Source organism: Fusarium keratoplasticum, chromosome 4 (genome assembly GCF_025433545.1).
Source record: "Fusarium keratoplasticum isolate Fu6.1 chromosome 4, whole genome shotgun sequence".
In the NCBI taxonomy this organism is placed as follows: domain Eukaryota; kingdom Fungi; phylum Ascomycota; class Sordariomycetes; order Hypocreales; family Nectriaceae; genus Fusarium; species Fusarium keratoplasticum.
Genome location: NC_070532.1, coordinates 1,716,719 through 1,739,494, shown reverse-complemented (window position 1 = coordinate 1,739,494; position 22,776 = coordinate 1,716,719). Strand labels below are relative to the sequence as shown.

At 54.6% G+C, this 22,776-nt stretch overlaps 5 protein-coding genes across 5 annotated transcripts; 4 read left to right on the top strand and 1 right to left on the bottom strand.

Annotated features, from left to right (window-relative positions):
• Window positions 1–8,311: 8,311 nt before the first annotated feature.
• NCS57_00561400 (Serine hydroxymethyltransferase) lies at window positions 8,312–9,955 on the top strand (the record flags this gene model as incomplete). The annotated part of the gene is made up of 4 exons (XM_053055530.1): window positions 8,312–8,359; window positions 8,420–8,470; window positions 8,545–8,909; window positions 8,965–9,955. The coding sequence occupies 4 exons, from the start codon at window positions 8,312–8,314 to the stop codon at window positions 9,953–9,955; spliced, it is 1,455 nt and encodes a 484-aa protein (XP_052914485.1).
• A 1,513-nt stretch (window positions 9,956–11,468) lies between these two features.
• NCS57_00561300 (SAGA complex protein) lies at window positions 11,469–14,951 on the bottom strand (the record flags this gene model as incomplete). Its single annotated transcript, XM_053055529.1, has 3 exons — window positions 11,469–12,653; window positions 12,702–13,858; window positions 13,907–14,951. 3 exons carry the CDS (start codon window positions 14,949–14,951, stop codon window positions 11,469–11,471), a joined length of 3,387 nt encoding a protein of 1,128 aa, XP_052914484.1.
• A 1,264-nt stretch (window positions 14,952–16,215) lies between these two features.
• Window positions 16,216–17,111, top strand: NCS57_00561200 (VanZ domain-containing protein; the record flags this gene model as incomplete). Its single annotated transcript, XM_053055528.1, has 2 exons — window positions 16,216–16,402; window positions 16,522–17,111. Exons 1-2 carry the CDS (start codon window positions 16,378–16,380, stop codon window positions 17,109–17,111), a joined length of 615 nt encoding a protein of 204 aa, XP_052914483.1. The 5' UTR covers window positions 16,216–16,377.
• Window positions 17,112–17,827: 716 nt separating this feature from the next.
• NCS57_00561100 (Prefoldin subunit 3) lies at window positions 17,828–18,767 on the top strand (the record flags this gene model as incomplete). The annotated part of the gene is made up of 6 exons (XM_053055527.1): window positions 17,828–17,859; window positions 17,918–18,043; window positions 18,151–18,262; window positions 18,314–18,412; window positions 18,464–18,589; window positions 18,654–18,767. 6 exons carry the CDS (start codon window positions 17,828–17,830, stop codon window positions 18,765–18,767), a joined length of 609 nt encoding a protein of 202 aa, XP_052914482.1.
• Window positions 18,768–19,264: 497 nt separating this feature from the next.
• Window positions 19,265–22,313, top strand: NCS57_00561000 (uncharacterized protein; the record flags this gene model as incomplete). The annotated part of the gene is made up of 2 exons (XM_053055526.1): window positions 19,265–19,336; window positions 19,392–22,313. 2 exons carry the CDS (start codon window positions 19,265–19,267, stop codon window positions 22,311–22,313), a joined length of 2,994 nt encoding a protein of 997 aa, XP_052914481.1.
• Between the last annotated feature and the right edge of the window lie 463 nt (window positions 22,314–22,776).

Genomic DNA, 22,776 nt, shown 5'->3' with positions numbered 1-22,776 from the left:
CTCTGACTCGACCGTGAATCAGGCACGTTGCGATGCTGGTGGGAGACGCGCGACGGTTGTGATGCCCAACAACTATCGTCAATGCCCCGAAGGTGTATGTGAGTGGCAAGGTCAGGTCAAAGCGACACCGGTATCTGGCGGCGCGGCTATGTCTGTGAACAGGTGCGAAAGGTTAAGGGAAAAAACAACCACCAATGGAGACGCAAGTGGCTACAAGAAGGAAGTCAAAGTCGAGTATGATGGATCGTAGACCATCCCAGGGCGCTGGCGGAGAAGAATGAAAGGTCACCGATGAAGCCGTTCGCAGGCGACGGAATGGGTGGGAGAGGAAGAAAGTGAGGAGTTGGGAAGAGGCACAGGATGGTGGAGGAAGGACCTGCGCTGGCCTCGCAAACTCCCCTAACCCATGAATGAAAAGGAAGGAACGGGCAAATTTAGACACACGCCGGCGTGAGGGGCCCAGGCAAGAGGCCCCACCCAGGATAACCCATGATTTTACTTTATTTACGGCCCTTGGGCATGCCCTCCTGGGAGTGCCACACTGGACCCGTCAACAGAACCATGCGGAGATACGTACTGGGGCAACCTTGGAGCTCTCGCACGCGCCCACCCACACGCACCCTCCCCGTCCTCTCAACGCACGCTCTCACACAGAGTTCCAGCCCGCAAGCTAAGGTCGCTCACTTCCCGATGCCCTCCCCAGAAGGATGGCCTAGCGGGACCGGCCTTGGCCCAGCTGTACCCGCAAATCGTCGTGGTGGCAGCGCCAGAGCCAGCGCCAGGTGCAGCGGCCGAGAGTGGTGGCGGCGGCATCCCAAGTACCTCCGTACCTCGCAGGTATGAGATAATGTGAGCAGCTCTCGGGTCCTGTCTCGCCTGCGACGGGTCAGTGGCGCGTTCGGCACCTGGGGGCCCCTAGGCCCATCGCTGAGGCTCCAGGACACTGAAGGCGGCTGACACACAGACACAGACACACACAACTCTCCATCACAAGAGACATTGTGAGGACTCGAGGAGTCTGCAGCGGAGTGATCGGCGGGTAAGCCGTGACAATCTCGGACCTGCTCAGGCAGCCATCTGTCTTTCCTTTCTATCCCTTTGCACTTTCAAGACAGATATTCGACGCTTCTCCATAAGATGCCCATCCAGCCTGGGCCAAATAAAGAAACGTCCAGTGGCTGGCTAAATGAGTCGTTGATCCATCCATTTTGGGGAGATCTCCGCTCGTCAGGGGAGGGCGCTGACGATTGAGAAAATTCGGGCATTTTACGGAGTCAAACGATGGGAGACTAGCGGACTAGCATCGATGCTGGTATCTCATAACATCCAACGTCCAATGCGCGACGTGCATATGCTCTCGCGCAGATGCAGTGGTGAAGCGAGTGGAAGGCTGTCGAGTTTATGAAGGCATAAAGTCGCGCATCGATACCCTGGCCGCCCTGTGGTGTTCATCTCTCGGTGCCAAGCGAAACAGCGCCGCTGGGCGATTAAACCCGGCCAAGACGCACGTCCAAGCTCTGCGTGGCACATCTGAATATGCCAAGAACCCTTGGAGACAGGTACGTACCGCTGCCCTGTCAAAGTCAGGCAGGACAGGGAGGCGAGACAGCGGCAGAGGTAGAGAGCAACAAGGACGCTTTATCTGTGCGCTTGGGCAGGGAGAGGCACTGTTGTGCTGCGTATCTTGTCGCAGATAGCGTGGCGCAACGAGATGTTGTTCATCGTTTGATCAGAGCAACTCTCTTGGATCCTCTGTAGCCTGATCTGAACGAATGCGCATACAGACTTTGGAAATCCAATGATATATCCATAGTTGACGCACAACCAAGACGCGAAGGCGAGCACCAGCACAGGCTTCCAGAAAGCACCATAAGAGGCGATGACGATGATAGCGGCAGAACGGTACCCGACAAACAAACGAACTGTGCGACCATCAACGACGATGAGAATGATGGTGGACTGCCGCACGCTTCGGGGAGGCTGGATGGCCACAGCCGGATCGAGGCGCGCAGGAAGGGGAATGGCTAATCTTTTCACCGCTTCCCGGGGTCGCCGCTAAGCTGTTCCGGAAGTCACCCACGTGTTTCGGGCCATCTCTCTCGTAAGCCGTTCGGAGCATGGCCTCGGCTTGTTTTGGTTTTGGAGGGCTGGGGGAGAATGAGATTGACCAGGGAAACAAACGAGCGGGAGTAAAAAGGGGGTTCCCGGGCCCAAGGTAGCGCCATGGCCCTGTCAAGTGACAATGACGAATATGCTACAACGTACGAGCAGGACCCGTGCCTCGATATATTTACCAAAGACAGCACGTCCCGGTTGAATGCGGATGCCTCCCTGGTAAAACGTACTTAATGAGTACATAGCCGCGCAGTTTGCGTCGCGTAGTCATCAAGCAAACGAGGAGAGACGTATTGTGCGAGGAGATCGTCGTCGCTCGGCGATGTCGACAACTTATCGCACAAGTGTCAATCAGCACAAAAGGTCTCGAATACGGAGTTAATGCTTATAATTCGATTCGGGAATTCGAGAAAAGCCGCAATATATCTCAACCACAAGCGCGCATCGTTCTGCGGTCAGAAGAGATTGGATCGCGCTCACAAGAGCCGCGTCGTAATGAGCGGAGCCGTGGAGATTCACAGCGCGACATGACGGGATCCGCTAGAATCGAAAGAAAAAGGAATGACAAGGTGATCAGTGGACAAGTAATGATTCAGCCGCAATGCAGCGCGCAGGTTTCGCTGACAGGAAGGTTCAAACAGCAAAGGCGAACACTGGCTGACCGGTGTGCCTCAAAGGGCGGACAAGCTTTTCACCCCAGGTGCGATGCCGTCAGTCGGTTGAGGTGAGGCGCCGCGGCGGCAGTGCGCTTGTTGGATGAAGCAAAGTTTAACGACAAGGCAACTGTATCGTATCGTGGCTGCTCCAAATTTAACCTCGAGTCGTGTATGAAATGTGGATGCAAAATGCTGTATAGCTTGTTCCTGGATAAGATCAACCCAACAGAAGTGCGCTCTATGCATGTGTTCTGCAAAGAAACTCCAGACGCTAGCAACGCCTGGATGAACAGCAGCAACGTCTCGCGAGCCTCGAAGTCGGCGTCGCGACTGTGACCGCAGCCGCCGGGAAGCTAATAAGGGAGCCAGGGCTGCAACGAGCCCCATGGATCAAGGGCAAACCGGGCCACAGGGGACCAAGGAGGACAAGGGGTGCAAGGGCGAAAAGTGGACAAAGGCGTGGTGTGCGAGACCGATTCGTGTGGACGGGTGGATGGATGCCGGATGGGTGGATACCAGGGTTGGTCACGGGCGGAGGTGAGGCTCGTTGCTCGCTGATGGAGATGGGTAGCCACGGCAGCAATCAGAGGTGAGAGGCAGACAGGCAGACAGACAGGATGGAGGTGACGATGCGATGCGATGGATGGAGATGGGCGGGAGGTGACAAAGTGGGCCGAGGGTGGGAAAGGACGCTGGGGGGAGGAGGGGGCGTGTGAACCAAAGAGACTAAGGCAGCTAGGGGTGGCTCCTTCTGAACAGGGGCCGCTGGACAAAGCTGTGGGAACGCAGAGCTGTGCAGTGGGGAAGAAAGGGTGGGGAAGGAGAGATGATGATGATGATGCCGGTGGTAGGTGTGGACATGCATATTTTTCTGTCTGTCTGGGCCGGGGGGCTGCCATCCATGGATCCATCCATGGCTGATGCAGGACTGCGGGCGGCGGCTGGCTGCCCGCCGATACCTACCTTGGGTACGTACCGACCTGGATAAATGAGTGGAGGTCATCTTTGAGTGGGACTGACGGATGGACTGGACGACGATAGTGTTTGGGCTGGGCGGCCAAAGAAGCACAAACACCCGACGCCTGAAAAAAAAAGCAGCGCGAGCACGTCGTCGTCGTTTATCGAACAGATGGACGTTCCACCCCCTTCCCGACCGCTGGCCAGGCCCTGTCTTCCCATCGGTTGCAAGCCTCCTGCTGCCGCAGCAGCGTGCAGCATGCAGAGTGCAGTGCAGTGTGCACCGCGGCGCGATGCAGCGTAGGTGTGCAGGTGTAACTGCAGGCTGGTCGCAACCACGTAGCCATTTGCTTTGAAAATAGGTACGTACGTAGAGGTAAACCGCCAGATCCCACATTGCGCGGGGGACATTTCATATCGGCAGTACAACGCACAACTGCTGGAGCTTGAGCGTGTCTGTATGCGGATGTTGTAGTGGTACCGCTTACCTGGGTACCTATGGATGCTCCAGCCTCTCTGCCATTCCCCACGATTTTTAACCCGTAGTTCACCCAGAGATATTTACGGCTCGCGTTTTTCTCGGTTTTCGCGAAAACACCTACATGGGCCCAAGTGGTGAAACTACCCTGGAACATACATATCGAAACTATGTTTATTCACCTTCGAAGACTTGAATATATCATGGCACGACTTGGCGGTATTGGCGTTGTCAACTCTGTGTCCGTACCAAATAAGGCTGCTCTCTGGATGTCTGCAGTCGGCTTCCGTGGCCGCTCCGCGAACGTTACACGGTACCACTTATGGCGCACAACAGCTAAGCCCTCGCTCCTCACGTTACGATGAATCTAACTCTGGCATCCATCGATACTGCATCTGCTCAGTCATTTCCATCCCAGCGCAAGATATCGCCCTGGCCATTCACTTCGGTTCTTTCCCCACGAGCTGTGCTCGTTTCAGCACGCCCAGGAACTGACTGCCCAACGGCCAGTGCTGTAAATGTGCTAGGTGATAAAATTGGCCTGTGCCGCACGCACGACACCACCACCACCATCCCACGTCCCTCCCATGCGAACTTGCTTTTTTTTTCCTTCCTCATCTTGTCTACGCTTCGTGTTTTGCAAGCCCCGGCGATCCCATCCCATTCGCCCAGGGGACGCCCCAACAAGGAGTGCTGCCCTCTCCGTCATTGCCTGTGTCAGATTCGACGCCCACTGTTCTCTCTTGCATTTCCAGTTCATGCCCGCCCACTAGGCTTGGTTCCTCATTCGGTTGGTTCTGCTGTCTTCTATTCCCCGTCTGGCTCTGCAATGGGATAGGCCAGAGGCGCCAGAAGTCGACAAGACCAGATGGGGGAAGTCGCCCCGGCCCGGGCCTCCCCAGGTGATCCAACAGCAAAAGCCAGCCAGCCAGCCCAGCCCAGCCCAGCAGCCCTGGTGGGCGTGGCCACCACCATGGAAATCAGCAAAAAGTGGATTCACGAGCAGACGGGGGAGTCACACGTGTTCGGCACGGTTCGACGCAGCTGTGCGGACGGCAACGCAGCTATCCTAACAAATGCCCGTCTCTTGCTGGCGTCGACGAGGTCTCTGGCACTCCAATGAAGCCAAGTCTCGGGAGCCTCACTTGGCCCTGCTAGGCGACACCCTCATCATCATCCTTCGCCTCGGCCTGTACGGCTTAATTATCCGATGGGAGGTGATCTGCTAATCTGGCCAGGGCCCAACGTTTACGTACTGGACCTGCCTGGGCCCTGCAGGACATGGGGGAGACATTCATCACCAGGGATCTCTCCACCCGACAGATCGCGCCAGCTCTCTTGCTTGCTTGGGCTGCCGTCTCGACAGGCAGGCTACGTACCATACCGGCAACGGGTCAGCAGAGCCATTGGGTCCCCTGTCCCCCAGCCTCCATGCTTGGTCTCTCCACGCTTGGGACGGACGGTAGGTACCCATGGAGCCCGAACGCAGCGAGCAGCCTGCGCCGGGATCAGTCTGTTCCTCGAGAGGGCGGATTGGCAAAACGACTGGCCGACTCGAGATGAGACGGTCCTTGGACAGCTTTCTCCGTCATCGCCTCCGAGTCCCTGAACGGCTCCGTTCATTACCGACCTACCCCAAAGACCCGAGGGGTCCGCTAACGCACGCCTGGAGGCCGTCTCTGACAACTACCGGCCCACTAACTGTGCACAGCTGTTCATGTGTGCTAGCGTAATCGCCTAGAAGCACCTCATCCTCAGCATCGAAGAGGCTGTCTCCTCATTGTCACACGGTCATGTGACTTGATGCCTGTCAACCAATGTCAACCATGTTCCGGAATTCTCAACTGTTGTGCCATTGGACTCTGTGTCCATTAATCCATATAGGCTTTCATCTTTTTTCTCTTCTCTTCTTTGCTTCTTGCCCTTTGTTTCCCCCTCCAGTGAACCTGGTTTAAGTCTCGGGATCTCCTTGGACACACAGATGTTGCTGCCCATTGATAGCCCAGGGTCCCTTGGGCACTGGCATGCCAATCCCCCTATGCCTCGGGAACTCTAACCTGAGTAATGGCTAGTGAATATGGTGTTTTATTCTGTCATGACGACCCCAGTCTTTCTAGAATCATGTTCGTCAAAGTCTCAGATCAGCCGCCGCCACTTTGGAGTCGGCGTGGTAACAGGGAGGCCAACCTCTCTTCCAACAGTTCAGTCAACGCGCTCAAGGTCTCGATGCCAATTACTCAGGAACAACTGCCTATGGATAGGTTTGGACTGGCTGAACTCTGTTAACAACGGCATATTCTGAAACTGGCCGGATTGGCAACACCTGACGCACTCTCTCGGTGGCTTGCTTTTTTTCCGCGACTACATCTCCCGTGCGTTGGGGCGGTGATGGCTTTTGGAAATCACATTCCGGCGCCAAAAAGCCATCTTGTCATGCACCAGGAACCAGACAACAGACCGCCACTGGGGCGGTTGGTCCGAAACTGATAAAGAGGGCTGCCGTGCACATCCCTTGAATCTAGATCCACGGCTCTGACAGCCACGGAGCAGCCCAAACTCCCTTGCCTCGCCCTGTACCTCACGGTACATGCTGCACATCTCTACCTGTCTCACCTTTGCCCGAAGCCTCCTTGTCCTTTTTGGCTTGTGTAATGATGCAGTTGTGGAACAGAGAGGTGTGATGATTTTGGGGCCAGGGGAGAAAAAAAAGAGAGACGAGGTGAGACATGGCCATCGACCCGTCTACTGGCTGAGACTGGCATTTGGTTTGATGCCAGTGGAGCTGACAGCGGTTGCCGAGAGCTGGTGTCTCTCGCTACAAGATGCAGGGTCACTCACTGAGTCGCTCGCAACAACAAAAAGGGACGCTTGTCGAGTAGACAAGCCTGTTTTGTCGGTGGAGAGGCTCGAACTCTCGACCTTTGGATTACTCTGACCTGGGGCCAAATCATACTATGAGACCAACGCTCTAACCAACTGAGCCACACCGACTGGGCACTTGGTTGTAGAACCTTGTGCTTGTGGGGAGCGGCTCTCGGGAAAGCTCTCAAGAACGGGAGCGAGTTGACAACCCCACGAAAAAAAGGAACGATCCCATACGGGCCGTCGGCAAAAGGTTTGTCGGTGGAGAGGCTCGAACTCTCGACCTTTGGATGTCCCTGACCTGAGGTCAAGTCATATTATGAGACCAACGCTCTAACCAACTGAGCCACACCGACTAAGGCTGAATGGGGACTAGGCCCTATTCGGATGACTGGGAGCTAGACAATGATGCTCAAGAAGGGTGCAGATGTTGGTGTCTGGAGCTCTGGCTGGGTGAGAAATGTGGATTTCCAATGGCTGAGCTGAGGGAGGCTCGTCGGTGTGGGTGTTGCCCATCTCAACGCGGGGTGCTTCACCTTGTTGGAGAAACGTGATCGGTCTTTGCGGGATGACACGCCGTTGAGCTGCAATAGCTTCGGGTCAAGTCGTTAAATAGAGCGGACAAACTTCGTAATTCGGCATTTCCTGTGCTCGACGTGTCATCGGGATGTTGTGTTGGAGTGATGACTGGGTGTGGTTCGGGATGTGCAACGGTGCATGGTGGTTGTTGTTGAGGTTGAGTGAGGGTAGAGGGTGATGAAGTCAGCACCCATGATGTTAAGCTTTACACGCAGTCATCGGTTAGCAGGTAGAAACGGACACGACACAGCTTAGAAAAAACACCAGTAAATGAATATTGTACAAGACTGGAACAGCAGAAAACATCAGCGTCATATCAACAAACAAGCCAAACAGCTAACAAACCGTTAGCCTACAGGGTAGCTACACTCTCCTGTGAATCATCCTTACCGTCCATCTCCCATTATCGGAGGCCCCGCCAATGAAAAAGACCCCGCACCTCCAAGTAACCCCGCCGCGCCCGTTCGGTATTTTACCGTGTGCGGTCTCTGTGTGGCCGCATTCGCTCGGGAGCCGTAACGAAATTTTTCCTCGAGCTACTATAACTACTTTTACCTTCGTTCCTCCCACACCTTTCTGTCCTTCCTCTCCTCCTCTTCATCCCATCCTCCCACACTCTCAAGAAACATCTTGACAGCTTCGATCCCTCCCTTAAACCATCACAATGGCTCCCCTCACTGCCGACTATGCGCTCTCCGAGTCGCACAAGGAGGTAAGCTGCCCCTCCATTGCCCCTCCAAACATATCGAATGACTGACTCACCTCCGTGCAGATGCTCGAGAAGTCTCTCCTCGACTCCGACCCCGAGGTCGCCTCCATCATGGTACGTCTTGACCCATTGGCATTGGCATTGGCATTGCCACTTGACACGACGACAATGGCTTACACCCTCCGCAGAAGGATGAGGTCCAGCGCCAGCGCGAGTCCATCGTTCTCATCGCCTCCGAGAACATCACCTCCCGCGCCGTCTTCGACGCTCTTGGCTCCCCCATGTCCAACAAGTACTCCGAGGGTTACCCCGGTGCTCGTTACTATGGTGGCAACCAGCACATTGACCGGATCGAGCTGCTCTGCCAGCGCCGTGCCCTCGAGGCCTTCCACCTCGACCCTGAGAAGTGGGGTGTCAACGTCCAGTGCCTCTCTGGATCCCCCGCCAACCTCCAGGTCTACCAGGCCATCATGCCCCCTCACGGCCGTCTCATGGGTCTTGACCTCCCCCATGGTGGCCATCTGAGCCACGGCTACCAGACTCCCCAGCGAAAGTGAGTGACGACAGACTCAATTGGCCAGCTGAGCTTGGACTAACATGATATCCAGGATCTCCGCTGTCTCTACCTACTTCGAGACCATGCCCTACCGTGTCGACCTCGAGACCGGTATCATTGATTACGATACCCTCCAGAAGAACGCCATCCTCTACCGCCCCAAGGTTCTGGTTGCCGGTACCTCTGCTTACTGCCGTCTCATTGACTACGAGCGTATGCGCAAGATCGCTGACTCTGTCGGTGCTTACCTCGTTGTCGACATGGCCCACATCTCCGGTCTCATCGCCGCCGAGGTCATCCCCACCCCCTTCAAGTACGCCGACATTGTCACCACCACCACCCACAAGTCCCTCCGTGGTCCCCGTGGTGCCATGATCTTCTTCCGCAAGGGTGTCCGCTCCGTCGATGCCAAGACCGGCAAGGAGACCCTCTACGACCTTGAGGGCCCCATCAACTTCTCCGTCTTCCCTGGTCACCAGGGTGGCCCCCACAACCACACCATCACTGCCCTGGCCGTTGCCCTGAAGCAGGCTGCCAGCCCCGACTTCAAGGCCTACCAGGAGAAGGTCGTCTCCAACGCCAAGACCCTGGAGAACACCTTCAAGGCCCTCGGCCACAAGCTCGTCTCTGACGGCACTGACAGCCACATGGTCCTGGTCGACCTCCGCCAGCACAGCCTCGACGGTGCCCGTGTCGAGGCCGTCCTTGAGCAGATCAACATTGCCTGCAACAAGAACTCTATCCCCGGTGACAAGAGCGCCCTCACCCCCTGCGGTATCCGCATTGGTACCCCTGCCATGACCTCGCGTGGCTTCGGCGAGAAGGAGTTTGAGCGCGTCGCCAAGTACATTGACGAGTCCATCAAGATCTGCAAGGAGGTCCAGGGTGCCCTGCCCAAGGAGGCCAACAAGCTCAAGGACTTCAAGGTCAAGGTCGCTAGCGGCGAGGTCGAGAAGATCAACGAGCTCAAGAAGGAGATTGCCGCCTGGTGCAACACCTTCCCCCTCCCCGTTGAGGGCTGGCGTCTGGATGCCGGCATCTAAGGTGCCTGCACTCTCACTCAAGATGACCCTGGGATGATGGGTATCTAATTCAACACACAACGTACGCATTTAACATGGATGAGGCAAACGGCGAAACGTTTCAACAGCATGCATTTCATCACGGCGCAATACCTAGTTTGCTTTTCGTATGGTCTTTAAGGGTCGGGATATCAAAGAGGAATCCTTCAACAAAAAATGGATTTGGCTGGAAAAAAGGTGGTGGGAGTTGGGAAATTCTGTTTCTTTATAAGTTTTTGATATCAAAGAGGATTGTCTTGATCTTCTCAAATCAGTCGTCTGAGGCCTCCCTTTTTTGCAAGGGACTCGGATGGACTAGATCACTGCTTCATTGAGAAGCAGCTGAAGCTGAATACAACAATCTTCAGCAACTTTGTGCCTCGTTGTGTCTTGCCATGAGCGTGATATGCCGACTTCACATCACCAAACATATGAACCATGGTATTTGTTTCAAGGCTTATTAGTTGCCTACCTATTCTAACCAAGAAAGCAAGCAAGCAGCCTCTGGAACACGCTGCCTTCAACATCAGCTTTCGAACCCGCACGGCCGTCCATCTCTTCTCCTCCCCAAGGTATCCATCATCTTCTTCGTTGAATCTCCCAGCCGTGCGTTACATCAATCAAATCCGATCCATTCCATTCGTCCATCCATCCTAGCCCGACTTTTCCGTAGCCAGGCTATCCAGTTCCTTCTAGCAAACAAGAAACGGAAAAAAAAAAAACACCCATTCATCGTATATAACAAAACACAAGAGCCCGCCTGGGTCTCATCAAAGTCCAAAGACAAATAAAAAGGGGGTGTTGTTGGGCAACAGCAAAAAAGAAACCTCGAGAGCTTCGCCTTCACTTCTTCCATCTGGCGTGAGCCTTTCCGTGCGCCGGGCAGTTGTGGAAAAGAATGCCAAACCGACCACCTCCACGTTTTGCTTTTGTCTTCTTGTCCAAATGGCCAATGTCGAGAGAGAAAAAGAAGGGGAAAGAAAAAAAAAAAGGGGTAAAGAGGCCATCTCGAATAAATCCATCTCGCTTGGTGCTGTTGTAGTCGTTCAAAGGGCTTGCTCATCTTCTCCCCTGTGTCGTGTAGATACTGCTTGGTTTACCGAAGCCTCCTGAAGATGAAATAAAGGCCGCGAATGGATGTGTGATATGTATAAGTCGACCGGGATAAGAGGCAAGGAGAGAGGCAACGATGCCAGCTTTCGAATGACAGCCGCCATATTTGGGGATATGAGAAATGTTTGAGAGTAAATAGATGCAGGGGAAAGTAATACATGATTATTGTGAATCAAAGAGAAGCTCGATGGGATTTGCACGCTCTCTTGTCTTGTTGGTTTCGCTGTCAGATAACATGGCCTGCCACATCCATCTCCATAGAATGGACAGATGGATGGACTAAACTGAGCACATATCGTATTCAAGGTTGCGAGCAACAGTGTCTTGGTAAACAAACGCCCTCTCTCCTCCATGATGCGAGTTACCGGAAGCCCTGCTTGGCCTACTGTGCAATGCTCTCCGGACTCATCATGCCGATGGTGTCGTCCTTGTCCGTCTGGCTGGCGTTGCCCTGGCTCTGAGTGCTGTCCCGCCTTTCCATGCTGGGGGCGAGGGCGAGCACCGCAGGGTTGGGCGCTGTGCCGGTTGTCACCGTCATCGACTTCTTTTTGCCGGGAGTATTGGAGGCTGCCCCCTTGTCGGGCGAGGCATTGGCCTTGGCCTCGGCTGCTGCCGCCTCCATCTTCTTCTTCTTCTTGGCGAGCGCCATCTGCTCCTTTGGAGACCGCTTCTGGGCCGTGACGATCTTTCCGCTTGCACCCAGACGAGGGCGGGGCTTCTTCTGCTTGGTTGGAAGGTCTTCATCCTCCACGAGAGGCTGATCGCCATTAGCGTGCAGCTTAGCCAGGAAGAAGTTCTTGACCAGTCCGATCTGGTCCTGAATGTTCTCCTTGGTGACTGGGTCTGAAGCCGACAATGGATCAAAGAGATCGGTTGTTGCCTCGCCAGTCGTCTGGGTTTGCATCTGGTACTGGTTGCGCACCCGGGTCTGCAGTAGGTGCAGGGGCACAGAGATCATATCGAGTCCCATCTCCTTGTCCAGACCCAGAGCTCGGAAGCCAAAGAAGTCTTCGCCCAGATCTTCAGCAAAGTCGCCGCTAACGAATTGCTCACTGCCATCCTTGAAGGCACCCACTCCGTCAGCGCCCGCATCCTGAGATAGGGCGGGGCGGAGTAGATCTGTGAGATGAATCTTCATCCTCTCGTGAAGACCGCCTAGCTTGGAGCTGAGTCTATCGATATCATCCCGGGCGTACGCTTCCAAGGAGGCGATGTCGTGGCCGTTCTCATCCAAGGTGTGCAGGATCACCTCCTCTGGGGTGAACCGGGGTTGGAATTTGGACCCTTCTGCGGCCGATGCTGCCTTTTTCTCTGACTGGTTATAGACGTTGAATGTTCGGATCAGCTTTTGGAAGTAATCAGATGCGACCCCAGTGAAGGTGTCAATGGCAGAAGGCTGGAGCTCCTCAAAGCCAGTGTGGTAAAGAATCTTGGCAATGGAACGCTTGAGTGCATTCTGGCAGGTCTCGGGCGCCATTACAGGACCATCGTCAGATATGAAATGCGGTTCAATGTCCTGCTCGACAAAGGGGTCCGAGTTGGACTTGGGGAATTGGTTCGTGTACACCTAAGCGTCATTAGTAGAGCCCATTGTTGCAAGTCAGAATAATCTTACCTGAGTCTGGACTTGCATCTGCTTGATCACCGAAATCCTTGTTGCCAGTTTTCTTGTTTCCTGGATTTGGTGGATGTTCTCGTCCATCTTCTTGGTTAAGCGACTCTGCGGCGCAACGAAACCCCCAGCGGGAACCAGGCGGAGGAAGTCCTCGTGTTGATTAATGACTTGCCCTTCTCCATCCTCAATCCACTGGAGTTTTGGGTGAATGTCGGGGATGTTGCTCTGGGCATCGTAATAGTCTGGGATCACCTTCTCCGCCTCCTCCTCAATCTCCTCAGCCAGGGTCTCGGTTGGTTTCGTCGCCCCGTCCTTTGTGGCCACAGCGGCTGAGTTTGCTTGGGCATTTGTGATGATGCCCTGTGCCTCTGCCTCTCTCTGGCGCTTCAGGAACCGTCGCATCCCATTCTTGGTACGGACCAATGCAGGAGCCTCGACGTTGAACTTGTTGTCCTTGAAGAGTTGGTATCGCTCCTTGGCCACCAGAGCTCGGTCTTTCTTAGTCGTTTGTTTCCAGACCTTGTACTCTTCGTCCTCGTATGCTTGCTCAGCAGCCTCTCCAAACGCCGAGTTCAAAGCCATTCCGTTGAGACTCGGCCCATCAATATCCATGGCATCGGCGTTGCTTGCGATTCCCGAGTGGCCGTTAACACCGCCTGGTGTGATTGATCCAGCGATCGGAGTGGCGAACCCGTTGCTTCCGTCTACTTCAGAGCCCTCCCTGACCTTTCCGAGAAGACCGTTCACTTGTAATATGGGTTTTTGATCAATGGCTGGTGTATCTTCCTTCTCGTTGTGTGCTTTTCGGGCTTTGGTTGTCCCCTTTGAGCCAGCTTTGCGGCCGCGCGATGACATGATGGGCTCATCGTCAGAGTCGTCTCCGCCGTCGTCATCGCCGCCGTTCTGTTTTCGCCGCTCCTCAGCTTCAACTTCGGCCCGGGAGCGGATGACAAGGTCGGGAATTAGGGGGATGAGCTTCTCTGCCTCCTTTCTCATTCCATTCGCCATACGTCGTAACGGGTGGTTCATGTCCTGATTGAACTTCAGGCAGTTGTCCCAGATCAGGTTAAGATCCACGACGAATTCGGCCTTGGACTTGTATGTTAGACTCTTCAACTTCTTGGTCATGGTACCGAGGTCCATGGGGTTCTTGATGACTGGTAAACGTTAGCGGCGCGGGGGCATGGTTGGGCTTGGTGCCTCACAGTTGTAGTAGTTTGGGGCATCTCGCTTGTTGACCCTGTTCAGGAAGGGAGTTGAGTATTCGGTATGCGCCTTGAGCTCCGTCAAGACCTTTTCTAGGGCCTCGTAGAGCTCTTCCTGGTTCACATTCTCCTCACTAGCCCATTTACTCCGATTCTTGCGGACCTCATTCATGAGAAGTCTCAATTCTGCATCAGAGGCGCGAACTTGGTCTCGCTTCATGTCTATCCGAGCGATGAGATGCTTCAGGGTGAGACTGGAAGCGCCGAGATTCGCGCTGCTGAGGGAACCTTGATTCGGGGCATGGTTGTGGCTGTGATTTGGGTGGTGGTTGTGATCCATTTCGGCTTGGAGTTGCTTCTCGGAGTCTTCCAGTTGCTGCTGCTCAAGCATAGCCGCACGGTCATTTTCGAGAGTATGAAATATGGTGTGGAAGCTCCTCCTCGCTGCCTCTTCGGTGGCTGTGCGAGCCTCTTCCAATTTCTTGATGGCATCTTCGCCGGGTTTATCTTTGGACTTGTCGCCCTGCTTGCCGGGTGATGTCACTGAGTGAACTGGCGAGCTCCCTGATTTCGAGGGGGAGAGCAGCGTGTTGGCGGCGGCGGCGGAAGACTGCGGCTTGGGCGCGGGTTGCGCGGGCTCATCCTCGTCTTCGTCATCGTCGTCGTAGTCATCCTCATCGATGGCTCGCTTTGCCTTCTTGAGCGGAGGCTCTTTGATGGGCTCGTGATCGGTCGCGGGAGGGATAATGGTGGCGGAGGCGGCCGGCAGGCGGCGGAGAGCGCTGATCGCGGCATAGTTGTATGAGCCATCTTCGCCAAAGAGCAGCGCGACCTTGTCCTCGGTCTTGCGATACAGATCGGCGAAGAGGGCGCGTCGATTCTCTTCCTCGATATCAAGTGGTGCCTCAGGCATCAATGTGGCCGAGTTATCGACGGGGGTCTGCGTGCGCGCAGGAACATCATCGAGATGCGGTAGACTTCTATTGCTGTTTGCATGTTGTAAGGAGGGAGGATGCCAGACGGACTGGCCGTTGGGGAGCGACATGATGGGCCCGGGGCGATGGAAGCGACGACGGGGCGCGAGTCGCCATGCGCAACGAGATGCGCTCGCGTGCGGCCGGACCGAGGGCGATTGGGAGGATCAAGACTGCATGGGACAAAAGAGCGACATCGACAGAGATGGCGGGCCGAGTTTCGCGACGAATAGCCAAGGGGAAGGCGTTGTTTTGATGGATCGCGATGGGCCGTTTTGTCGTCTGTTCAAGAGGTGAGGTTGAGGATTTGGGGGGAGGCTTGCACCTTTCCCGAAGCGGAGACTTTTCCTTGACTGAGCTGGCCGCTGGCGCGCGCTGGACTGGTAGGCTGCTAGGCCTCTTCAGGCGGGCTTCTAGGGCGGTTGTGCTGACTTTCGCGGGGGCTCGCGGGGGAAAGGTACTGGTACCGAGGACCTGGAGAGGCCGATTCAGGAGGACACCTGCCAAGACACAGTGCTGTAGGGCGATTGACGCTGTGAAAACAGTCCTCGGCCTGTTGAATCACTGCTCCGTATCTGTTTCTTGACGCGTTTAAACGACACTCGGCACGGTCTCCCCTCAGGTCCTTTGTCCGGGACGTACTCCGTACTCCGTGACTGGGGCTCCGTTTCGGGGCCGATGATGTACAAGGACCTCCGCTGTCTTTGTCATCTGGGTCATTGGAACAATCACGTGAGACGCGCGCACGGTCTGCTCTTCCAGCACCTTGTTGGTATTGATGGTGAAGACTGTTTGCGTTGCCCAGCGTCCATTTATCCTATCCTGGATAATTTGGGTTCAACACTACCTATTGTCTTCATTCATGCTTCTCCAAACAATCAACTATGCTCGATTCTCAACGTCTTCCCCCCGGATGCAGCCCACAAACGCAGCAGCTTGACCCCAAGGAACAAAGCCAGCTTTCTTCCACCCCAGATCATCTTCAACCAGTCACACACGAGATTAGGAGCATGGGGAAGTGCCTTGCAGTGGGATGGGGTCCATGAGATCACCAGCACCAGTATGAAAAGGCACCGAATTGCCAAGTAAAAACGGAGCTACTGCGCCTGGGGCTGCCACGGCTTGCATCAAGTTCCCGCGTTGTCGACCCCATTTGTTACCTTTCAATTGGTACCTTTGTTGCGATCCCTGTCGTTCTGGACCTGCACCGCCACATGGCCTGACGCAAGCCACAGATGCAATGTGGCAGCTCCCTTGTTCTGTGCCTGGTCACAGCTCCTGATCCCAGCCTCTCCGCCAACGGAATAGCTGTCGTAACCTCGCCCTTACGTCCCTCCACCTTCATTCTCGAAGAGTTGCTTCAGTCAACCACACGCTACCTATCCAGTCGGGCGTCAACTTCAATCAGAACACTTTTCAGTGCACAAGACTGACGTGCTTCAACGTCACGCCCCGGCTTTGCTCAAACTCTACCTTCTTCAGCTCCAGTTACCCACCATGAGAATACGACTTCCCTTTGCAGGTGCGTCATCACCGCATGTTCGCGCTGATTCTCTGCTGGGGTTGGGCTCGATTGTCCTCTCCCAATCGTGAATCCGGCGTGGACTAGGAATGGCTTGTATGAAACTGACAGCCCCCTAGGCGCATTCGTGTTGCTATTATTTATCGCCGCCTACGCCGGCTTGACAACGGTTCAGCTCGGCCAATATGTCAACGACAAAGTGCTCCATTTTTTCACTCTATTCCTCCTCACGACCGTTTTCTACTGGGTTGTCGACACCAGCCGCCGGCGTACCTTGAACATGACTCTGGTCGTATGCACTCTCGTGCTCGGCGTCGGCTCCGAATTTGTACAGGGCTTCCTTGACAATGGCCGGGAATTCGACTTGTATGATATTGTTGCAAATATCTTTGGAAGCTTTGCTGGTCTTGGTCTCTGCACCTGGTACCATAAGCGCATGCTCGAGCGAAAGAGACAACGCAGACGGTACACTGCCGTCCCGGGCGAGGACCAGGGTGATGTCGAGCTTGGGGAGGGCCACGAGACTGGCGTCGTCGAGGCCCCTAGCCGGTCTCGAACTTTGGAGGAGGAGGTTGACAACTGGGACGAGAACCAGATTGATGATGACTGGGACGAGGAGGAGAGCCCCGAGGCCCACACTGCCGCCCAAGGTGGTGATAAAAGCGCTGAAACTGGCGACTTAGGAGAAGGGAAGAAGCGGACGGACTAAAGTGGTTACTTCCTTGATGATTTAGTCCTGGTGGATGCGCTTTTACTCATGATTGCGCTGGATCATGCTACACGAGTTTATGTCGATTGGGTCGCACGTCATCTGCTTGTTTGAAGACTTTCTTGACAGGCGTTGGTGGTAGCTCACAAGAAATAGCGGGTTTATTTTCGGTTAGGGGAATGGGCTGAGAATGGAGCTTCATTGCATTCATCTATTGTTACCAACATTGAATCATTTGGCAAAGAATGTTGAGAGACAATACTCTAGAGACAGGGGTGGGAAACCACCTCTCGGAGACTGTAGGCCTGGAAATCGTTGCTCCCAAGTCTGCTGAATCGTGTCCCAATAATCCATCCCATGGAGTGAAGCTATTTTCTATTCCCAGCAGGGACACGGGAGCAGGTATTTGGCGTAGTAACCTCTATGTGGTATTAAGGATATTCGGAAAATTCCTACTGTTCTCGAGCCAAAAGTTGAACAATTTAGTCTTAAGACAGAAGAATAGAATATGAGTAGAGTGTAGCTAGGTAGGTAGGCATACGGAAACAGACCCATGAGCTCCATGAGAATACCCCTCCTCACCGCTCACCTCGGTGAACCCCACCTCGGTCAATCCCCCACTGACGAAATGTCACCTTGTCGCAAAACCCACCTGTGCTCGCCCAACAACAGCTTTCCATACCTCGCCCTGTTCTCGACGGGTCCATACCAGCAACATGGCGACACAAGGCAAGGCGGCGGCGTCAAGGTGAGCGCACAAAGGAGCTGCATGTCTCGATTCCCCCGCAACCGCTGACCCTGAACAGTAAAGATGCTACGCCCACCAATCCGCGGGGCATCCCCTACGCCCCGTTCGTCGATAAGGTCGAGGACTACGTCACCACCCGAGAAGACGTCGAACCTACCCTGCGAAGCTTCCAAGAAATGATCTCGTAAGTTCTCGACGATCCGGACGGACAGAGAAGCCAGAGGGCACTCGCAGGTCTTGGGGGGCCCAGGCGCGGAGATGGGACAGGTGCTGACGGTGGACGGCGGGCAGCAAGTACCAGTTTATGGAGATGAACCTGCAGAAGCGGATGGGGGGCCTCAAGGAGAAAATTCCCGACATTCAGAAGACTCTCGACTCGGTCAAATTCCTCAAGCTAAGAAAGGTTTGGACTGCGCGACTGCTCCAAGATACCCACAACTGACAGGCGGCGTAGGAGGATGATGAGCCGATAGAGACGACGTTTGAGCTTAACGACACGCTGTATTCGAAGGCGAATATCCCCGCGACTGAGGAGGTCTACATCTGGCTTGGGGTACAGTTACACATGTGATAGGTGTGCGTGAATGAGGCTGACTCGGTTTAGGCCAACGTGATGCTGTCATATCCTATAGATGAGGCCGAGACGCTGCTGGGCTCGAAGCTGTCGACGGCGAAGCTGAGCTTGTCGAACTGCGAGGAGGACTTGGACTTTCTTCGTGAACAGATTACGGTACGTATATTCACACATGTACTTCCAGGTTCCACAGTACGGTTGCTAATTAAGTTACTTGTAGACCATGGAGGTCGCCATTGCTAGAGTATACAACTGGGAGGTCGTCCAGAAGCGAAAGGACAAGGCCGAGGAGGAAAAGGAGAGCAAGAAGAACAAGGAGTCACAAGATAACTGAGAGAGGAAAGCACTCAAGGCTGGTTCCTGGTGTATCTACGGAAAGCCATATCATACAAAAGTAGAAGCAAAAAAGGAAAAGGAAAAGTGACTTTACCTTGTTTCTTTTGGACTGGGGAGCTATGAGATGAATCGGAAGAGGTCTGCGAATGAAAGGGCAGGTTGCTGGTGAATCTATATGAAACCAACGCATAAACGAACATAGAAACTGAAAACCCCAATAAGGAACTCTACCAATTCTTTGTTTCATCCTTCTCGGCCGAGTACCGTCTCGTGAGGCCGAATGATGGAGCTTGACTTCCATCGTCAGGATTGGCTGGCAATTAAAGTTGGGACCTGGTAATCCAATAACCCCGATTGGCGCATGCAAATTGTTCAACATCCCGCATCCGACTTGTTTCCATCAATAGATCCCGGATTACACGAACAGACAGCCCGGTCTCGCTCGCCCTATCCCCTCCGATATAAAACTTCCGGCTTCGGAGACATGAGGGAGAAATGCTGAGAAGCGCCACTCGGGAGTTGAGGCGAGGGTGGCAGGTGTCGCAAAATGTGACAACCCACGCCAAGGTACGTCCGAGATCCTTGCTCGGCAGAGCGTTGCGCTGACAGCAATTGCTCGTAGATTGCTTGTTCCCTACATCCGAATGCGACTCGCCGATATGTGTCGACGTCGGAAAGTATCGAGTCTGAGATACTCAGCGGCCGTCGAACTTGGGATCACCGCCCCATCGCTGGGTTGAGGCAACAGCTCGCCGCTGAGAAGAAGCGCGAAGGTATCGATCAACCGGAAGACCAGGAGCACCATGAATCGAACCGAGCGCAGAGGACTCGTCGAACCGGGCCGGTATTCGAGCAGAACTACCTGCGCCACAAAGTCGAACGGAAACTGAAGATGCAGAAAGGATGGAGCGATCAGAGTCCAGCTGTTCTCCTCCGTCAGTATCTTGCTAGCGAACGACCGAACCGGAGCATGCAGCGACAAATTGCTGCTATCCGCAGCATGCGCCTACCGATTGTCCTGATTCAGATGGACTTGTATCAACAGGTCGAGGCCGATCCAGAGAACAACGAGGACATGGCCGACTTACTGCCTCCGAGGGAACAATGGGACAATTTGATGAGCGTCCTTCATCACAACGGGCATACAGAAGAGAATCTGAACAAGTACGTGAACATTCTCTTTGCCGAAAGTGATGAAGAGAGGTGCCGGCTATTCTTGGAAGATGACCAGCCGAAGCCCACCTTTATCCTCAGCTATCTCTTGAGGCTGAGCTCCTCTTTCACTGAAATTTCGACTCTGGACGGCATTATCCAATACGTCAAGAAGCGATTAAGGGACACAACTGACAAGGTTGAGCCCACATCTGCCGTGAAGAAGTACGCTGGCCGGGCAGCAACCGCCATGAGGAAGTTTGCACCAGAGGACTTCACACAGATTATGGAAAGGTTGGCTTTTCACTGTCGACGAATAGAGCCAAGGCGGTTGATGGAATTGGCCGATGCCGCGGCGGATTTCATCATGCGCTATGAAGCCAAGTCTGGAAACCCCAAAGAGACGTATCACGCTCAATGCAAGTTTTTCAACACTGCGCTCAATGCTGTGGCTGGACGTACGGGCTCTGGGCCACAGCGCAAGTCAATACCCTACGCTTACATTTGGGAGGCCCAGCGGATTCTATTGGGCATGTCCGGGGGCCTCCCGACCGCGCTGTTGGTGGACAGGACCGGATTCAAGGCAATCAGAGCGGTGCTGGCCGGAATGCCCAAGAATAGGGACGAGGTTCACAGCGCAAGACGTCATTCACAGACTTGGCCGCCTTATCTACAACCGGGAGACGGTATGGACGAGGTGATGGAGCCAGATGACAGCTGGACCCGAGTGGTTCGGGCAGGAATGATGATGCAGGAAGCTGGTTTTCCTAAGGGCGAAGTTGACTTTGCACTCGATGTTCTGCAAGGCATGGCCCATGATGGGACACCTACAATCCAGCAACGGAGGCAACTTGGCCCAGATCGCGACCTCGCTGCCTGGGCGGCCTCTATCAAGGCAACACGAAACGCACATGAGGCATGGGAGAGATTCAGGCACCCCCCGAAGCCTGATATGAAACCAGGTCTGGACGAATACGCTGCCATGTTTCAGAGGCTCTTTGCTCGCGAAGCCGACCCTGATTCAAGTAGTCTACCGGGAGACACTACGCTCAACTATCCCACGCAAGAGGAAGCCAACTTGACGGAGCTCGAAAAGTCTCGGCTGCAACCCCCGACACCAGCGGAGCTTTACGGGATGATGAGACGTCAGAAGCTCAGGCCAGACGAACAGTGTCTCACGGTTCTGGTGGCGAATGCTCACAGTCTCGATGAGGCCCACGAGTATCTGCTTGATGCCAGCACTCCACAACAGAACTATGCGAACCTGACGTCGCCCAGTCCGATAGCTGACGCACTCAAGACCATTCCCCTCCCCGTCTTCTCGGCATACATTGATGTCTGCTCCAAAAATGCCAGCTACAGAGGTCGGAATATGCTACGTGCCATTAGATTGGCCGAGGCCCGTCTCAGTCGCAAAAACCAGAACTGGGCCTCGTATATTTGGGCGCCAATCCTGAAGAACTTGGGTCAGCATCACTATGGCCTGAAGCTTAGCCTCGAAGCCCAGCTTCGATTGCTCCTACACCTTGTGGATCGCATTGAATCTACGCATGGCATGACGCTTCTCCTGTTCAACCGGTTTACACTAACCCTGCGCAAGATCTTGCGACGGGAGGTGGAGAAGCTTTCGGCGGCTGTGGAAACAAATAGTGCTGACCTGAGCGCGCTCGCCGTTCTTTACGACATTGGCGCTGAGGAGGCGGGCGTTGCGCCTAGAAAGGTGAGCCCGGTCTGGGATGACTCGGCACTGTCCCTGATCAGGTCGGCTGGTTCACGAATAAAGGCCTTCTTCTACGGCCTAGTGCTCCAGGAGCAAGACAGGGTGCGGCAGGGGGAGATTACCGATGTGTCGCTTCTCGATGGCATGAGAGCACGTCGAGATCCCGTGATGGCGCCGCACGCCCACGACCTGATGCTGGCGCTGGCCTTTGCGGGAGAGTTTGAGGAGATGGCCGAGGTGATGAAATGGCTCATCCGAGAATGGAGCCCTACAAGGCTGCGGGAGGAAATGGAAGATCTGGACGAGATGCCCCGCGATCTGGACATGCTGGAGACGCTGTGTGTGTTCCGCGCGTTTGCGGAGCCCATGATAACACAGACGAAGCTAGACGCGGTACTAACCGACTTTAACACACATGGGGTGTATTGGGAGTGGCCCGACGATGCAACGGTGGAAGGGTACCTAGACGGACGGCATCACAGTAACTCTAATCGGGAGCTGAGTGAGGTTCTCCGATGGATACGGCGAAGAAGGACGACGCGGCGGGCGGAGAATGAGGGCTGGGCCATGGACATTGGCGACCTAGAGGTGGACTGGACAGAGACCAAGCGAGAGGCTCTGGATCCACAGCACCTGAAAGACCTTGGGAAAAAGGCCTATAGGTCTGATTAGGCGACATGGTGGAGGCGCAATCGGTGCAGACGGTGTGGCTGTTACTAGAATACCTGGAGAACTGTACGCTGGGAGCATCTGAACGGTGGCATATAGACGCGGGTGGCGTTTCTGACGTGTAAAAATACTGTACGAAATGAACTGAACTGAAATGAGCATGAGGAAAGCAAGCATCTATGGAATGGAACCAAACAAGGGCTGAAACAACGGCAGAGCAGAAGAAGAAACGACATGTTCGTGTCTTTAGTAGCTTCAATGCTAAAAAGACTCAGCCTCGACTGGGTAATTTGGGTCGACGGTGAAGGGCCTCGGGCGGCTATGGCAGTTTGCGGCGACGGATGGAGTCAGGCCAAGCTTTTCGGGGACGACAAGCTCGACATCCGTAACCATTCAGGATATGCGTCCAGGATCAGGGAACCAAAAGGGGAATTGATTGGGTTGATCCGGTCCAGACCGTGCAGGC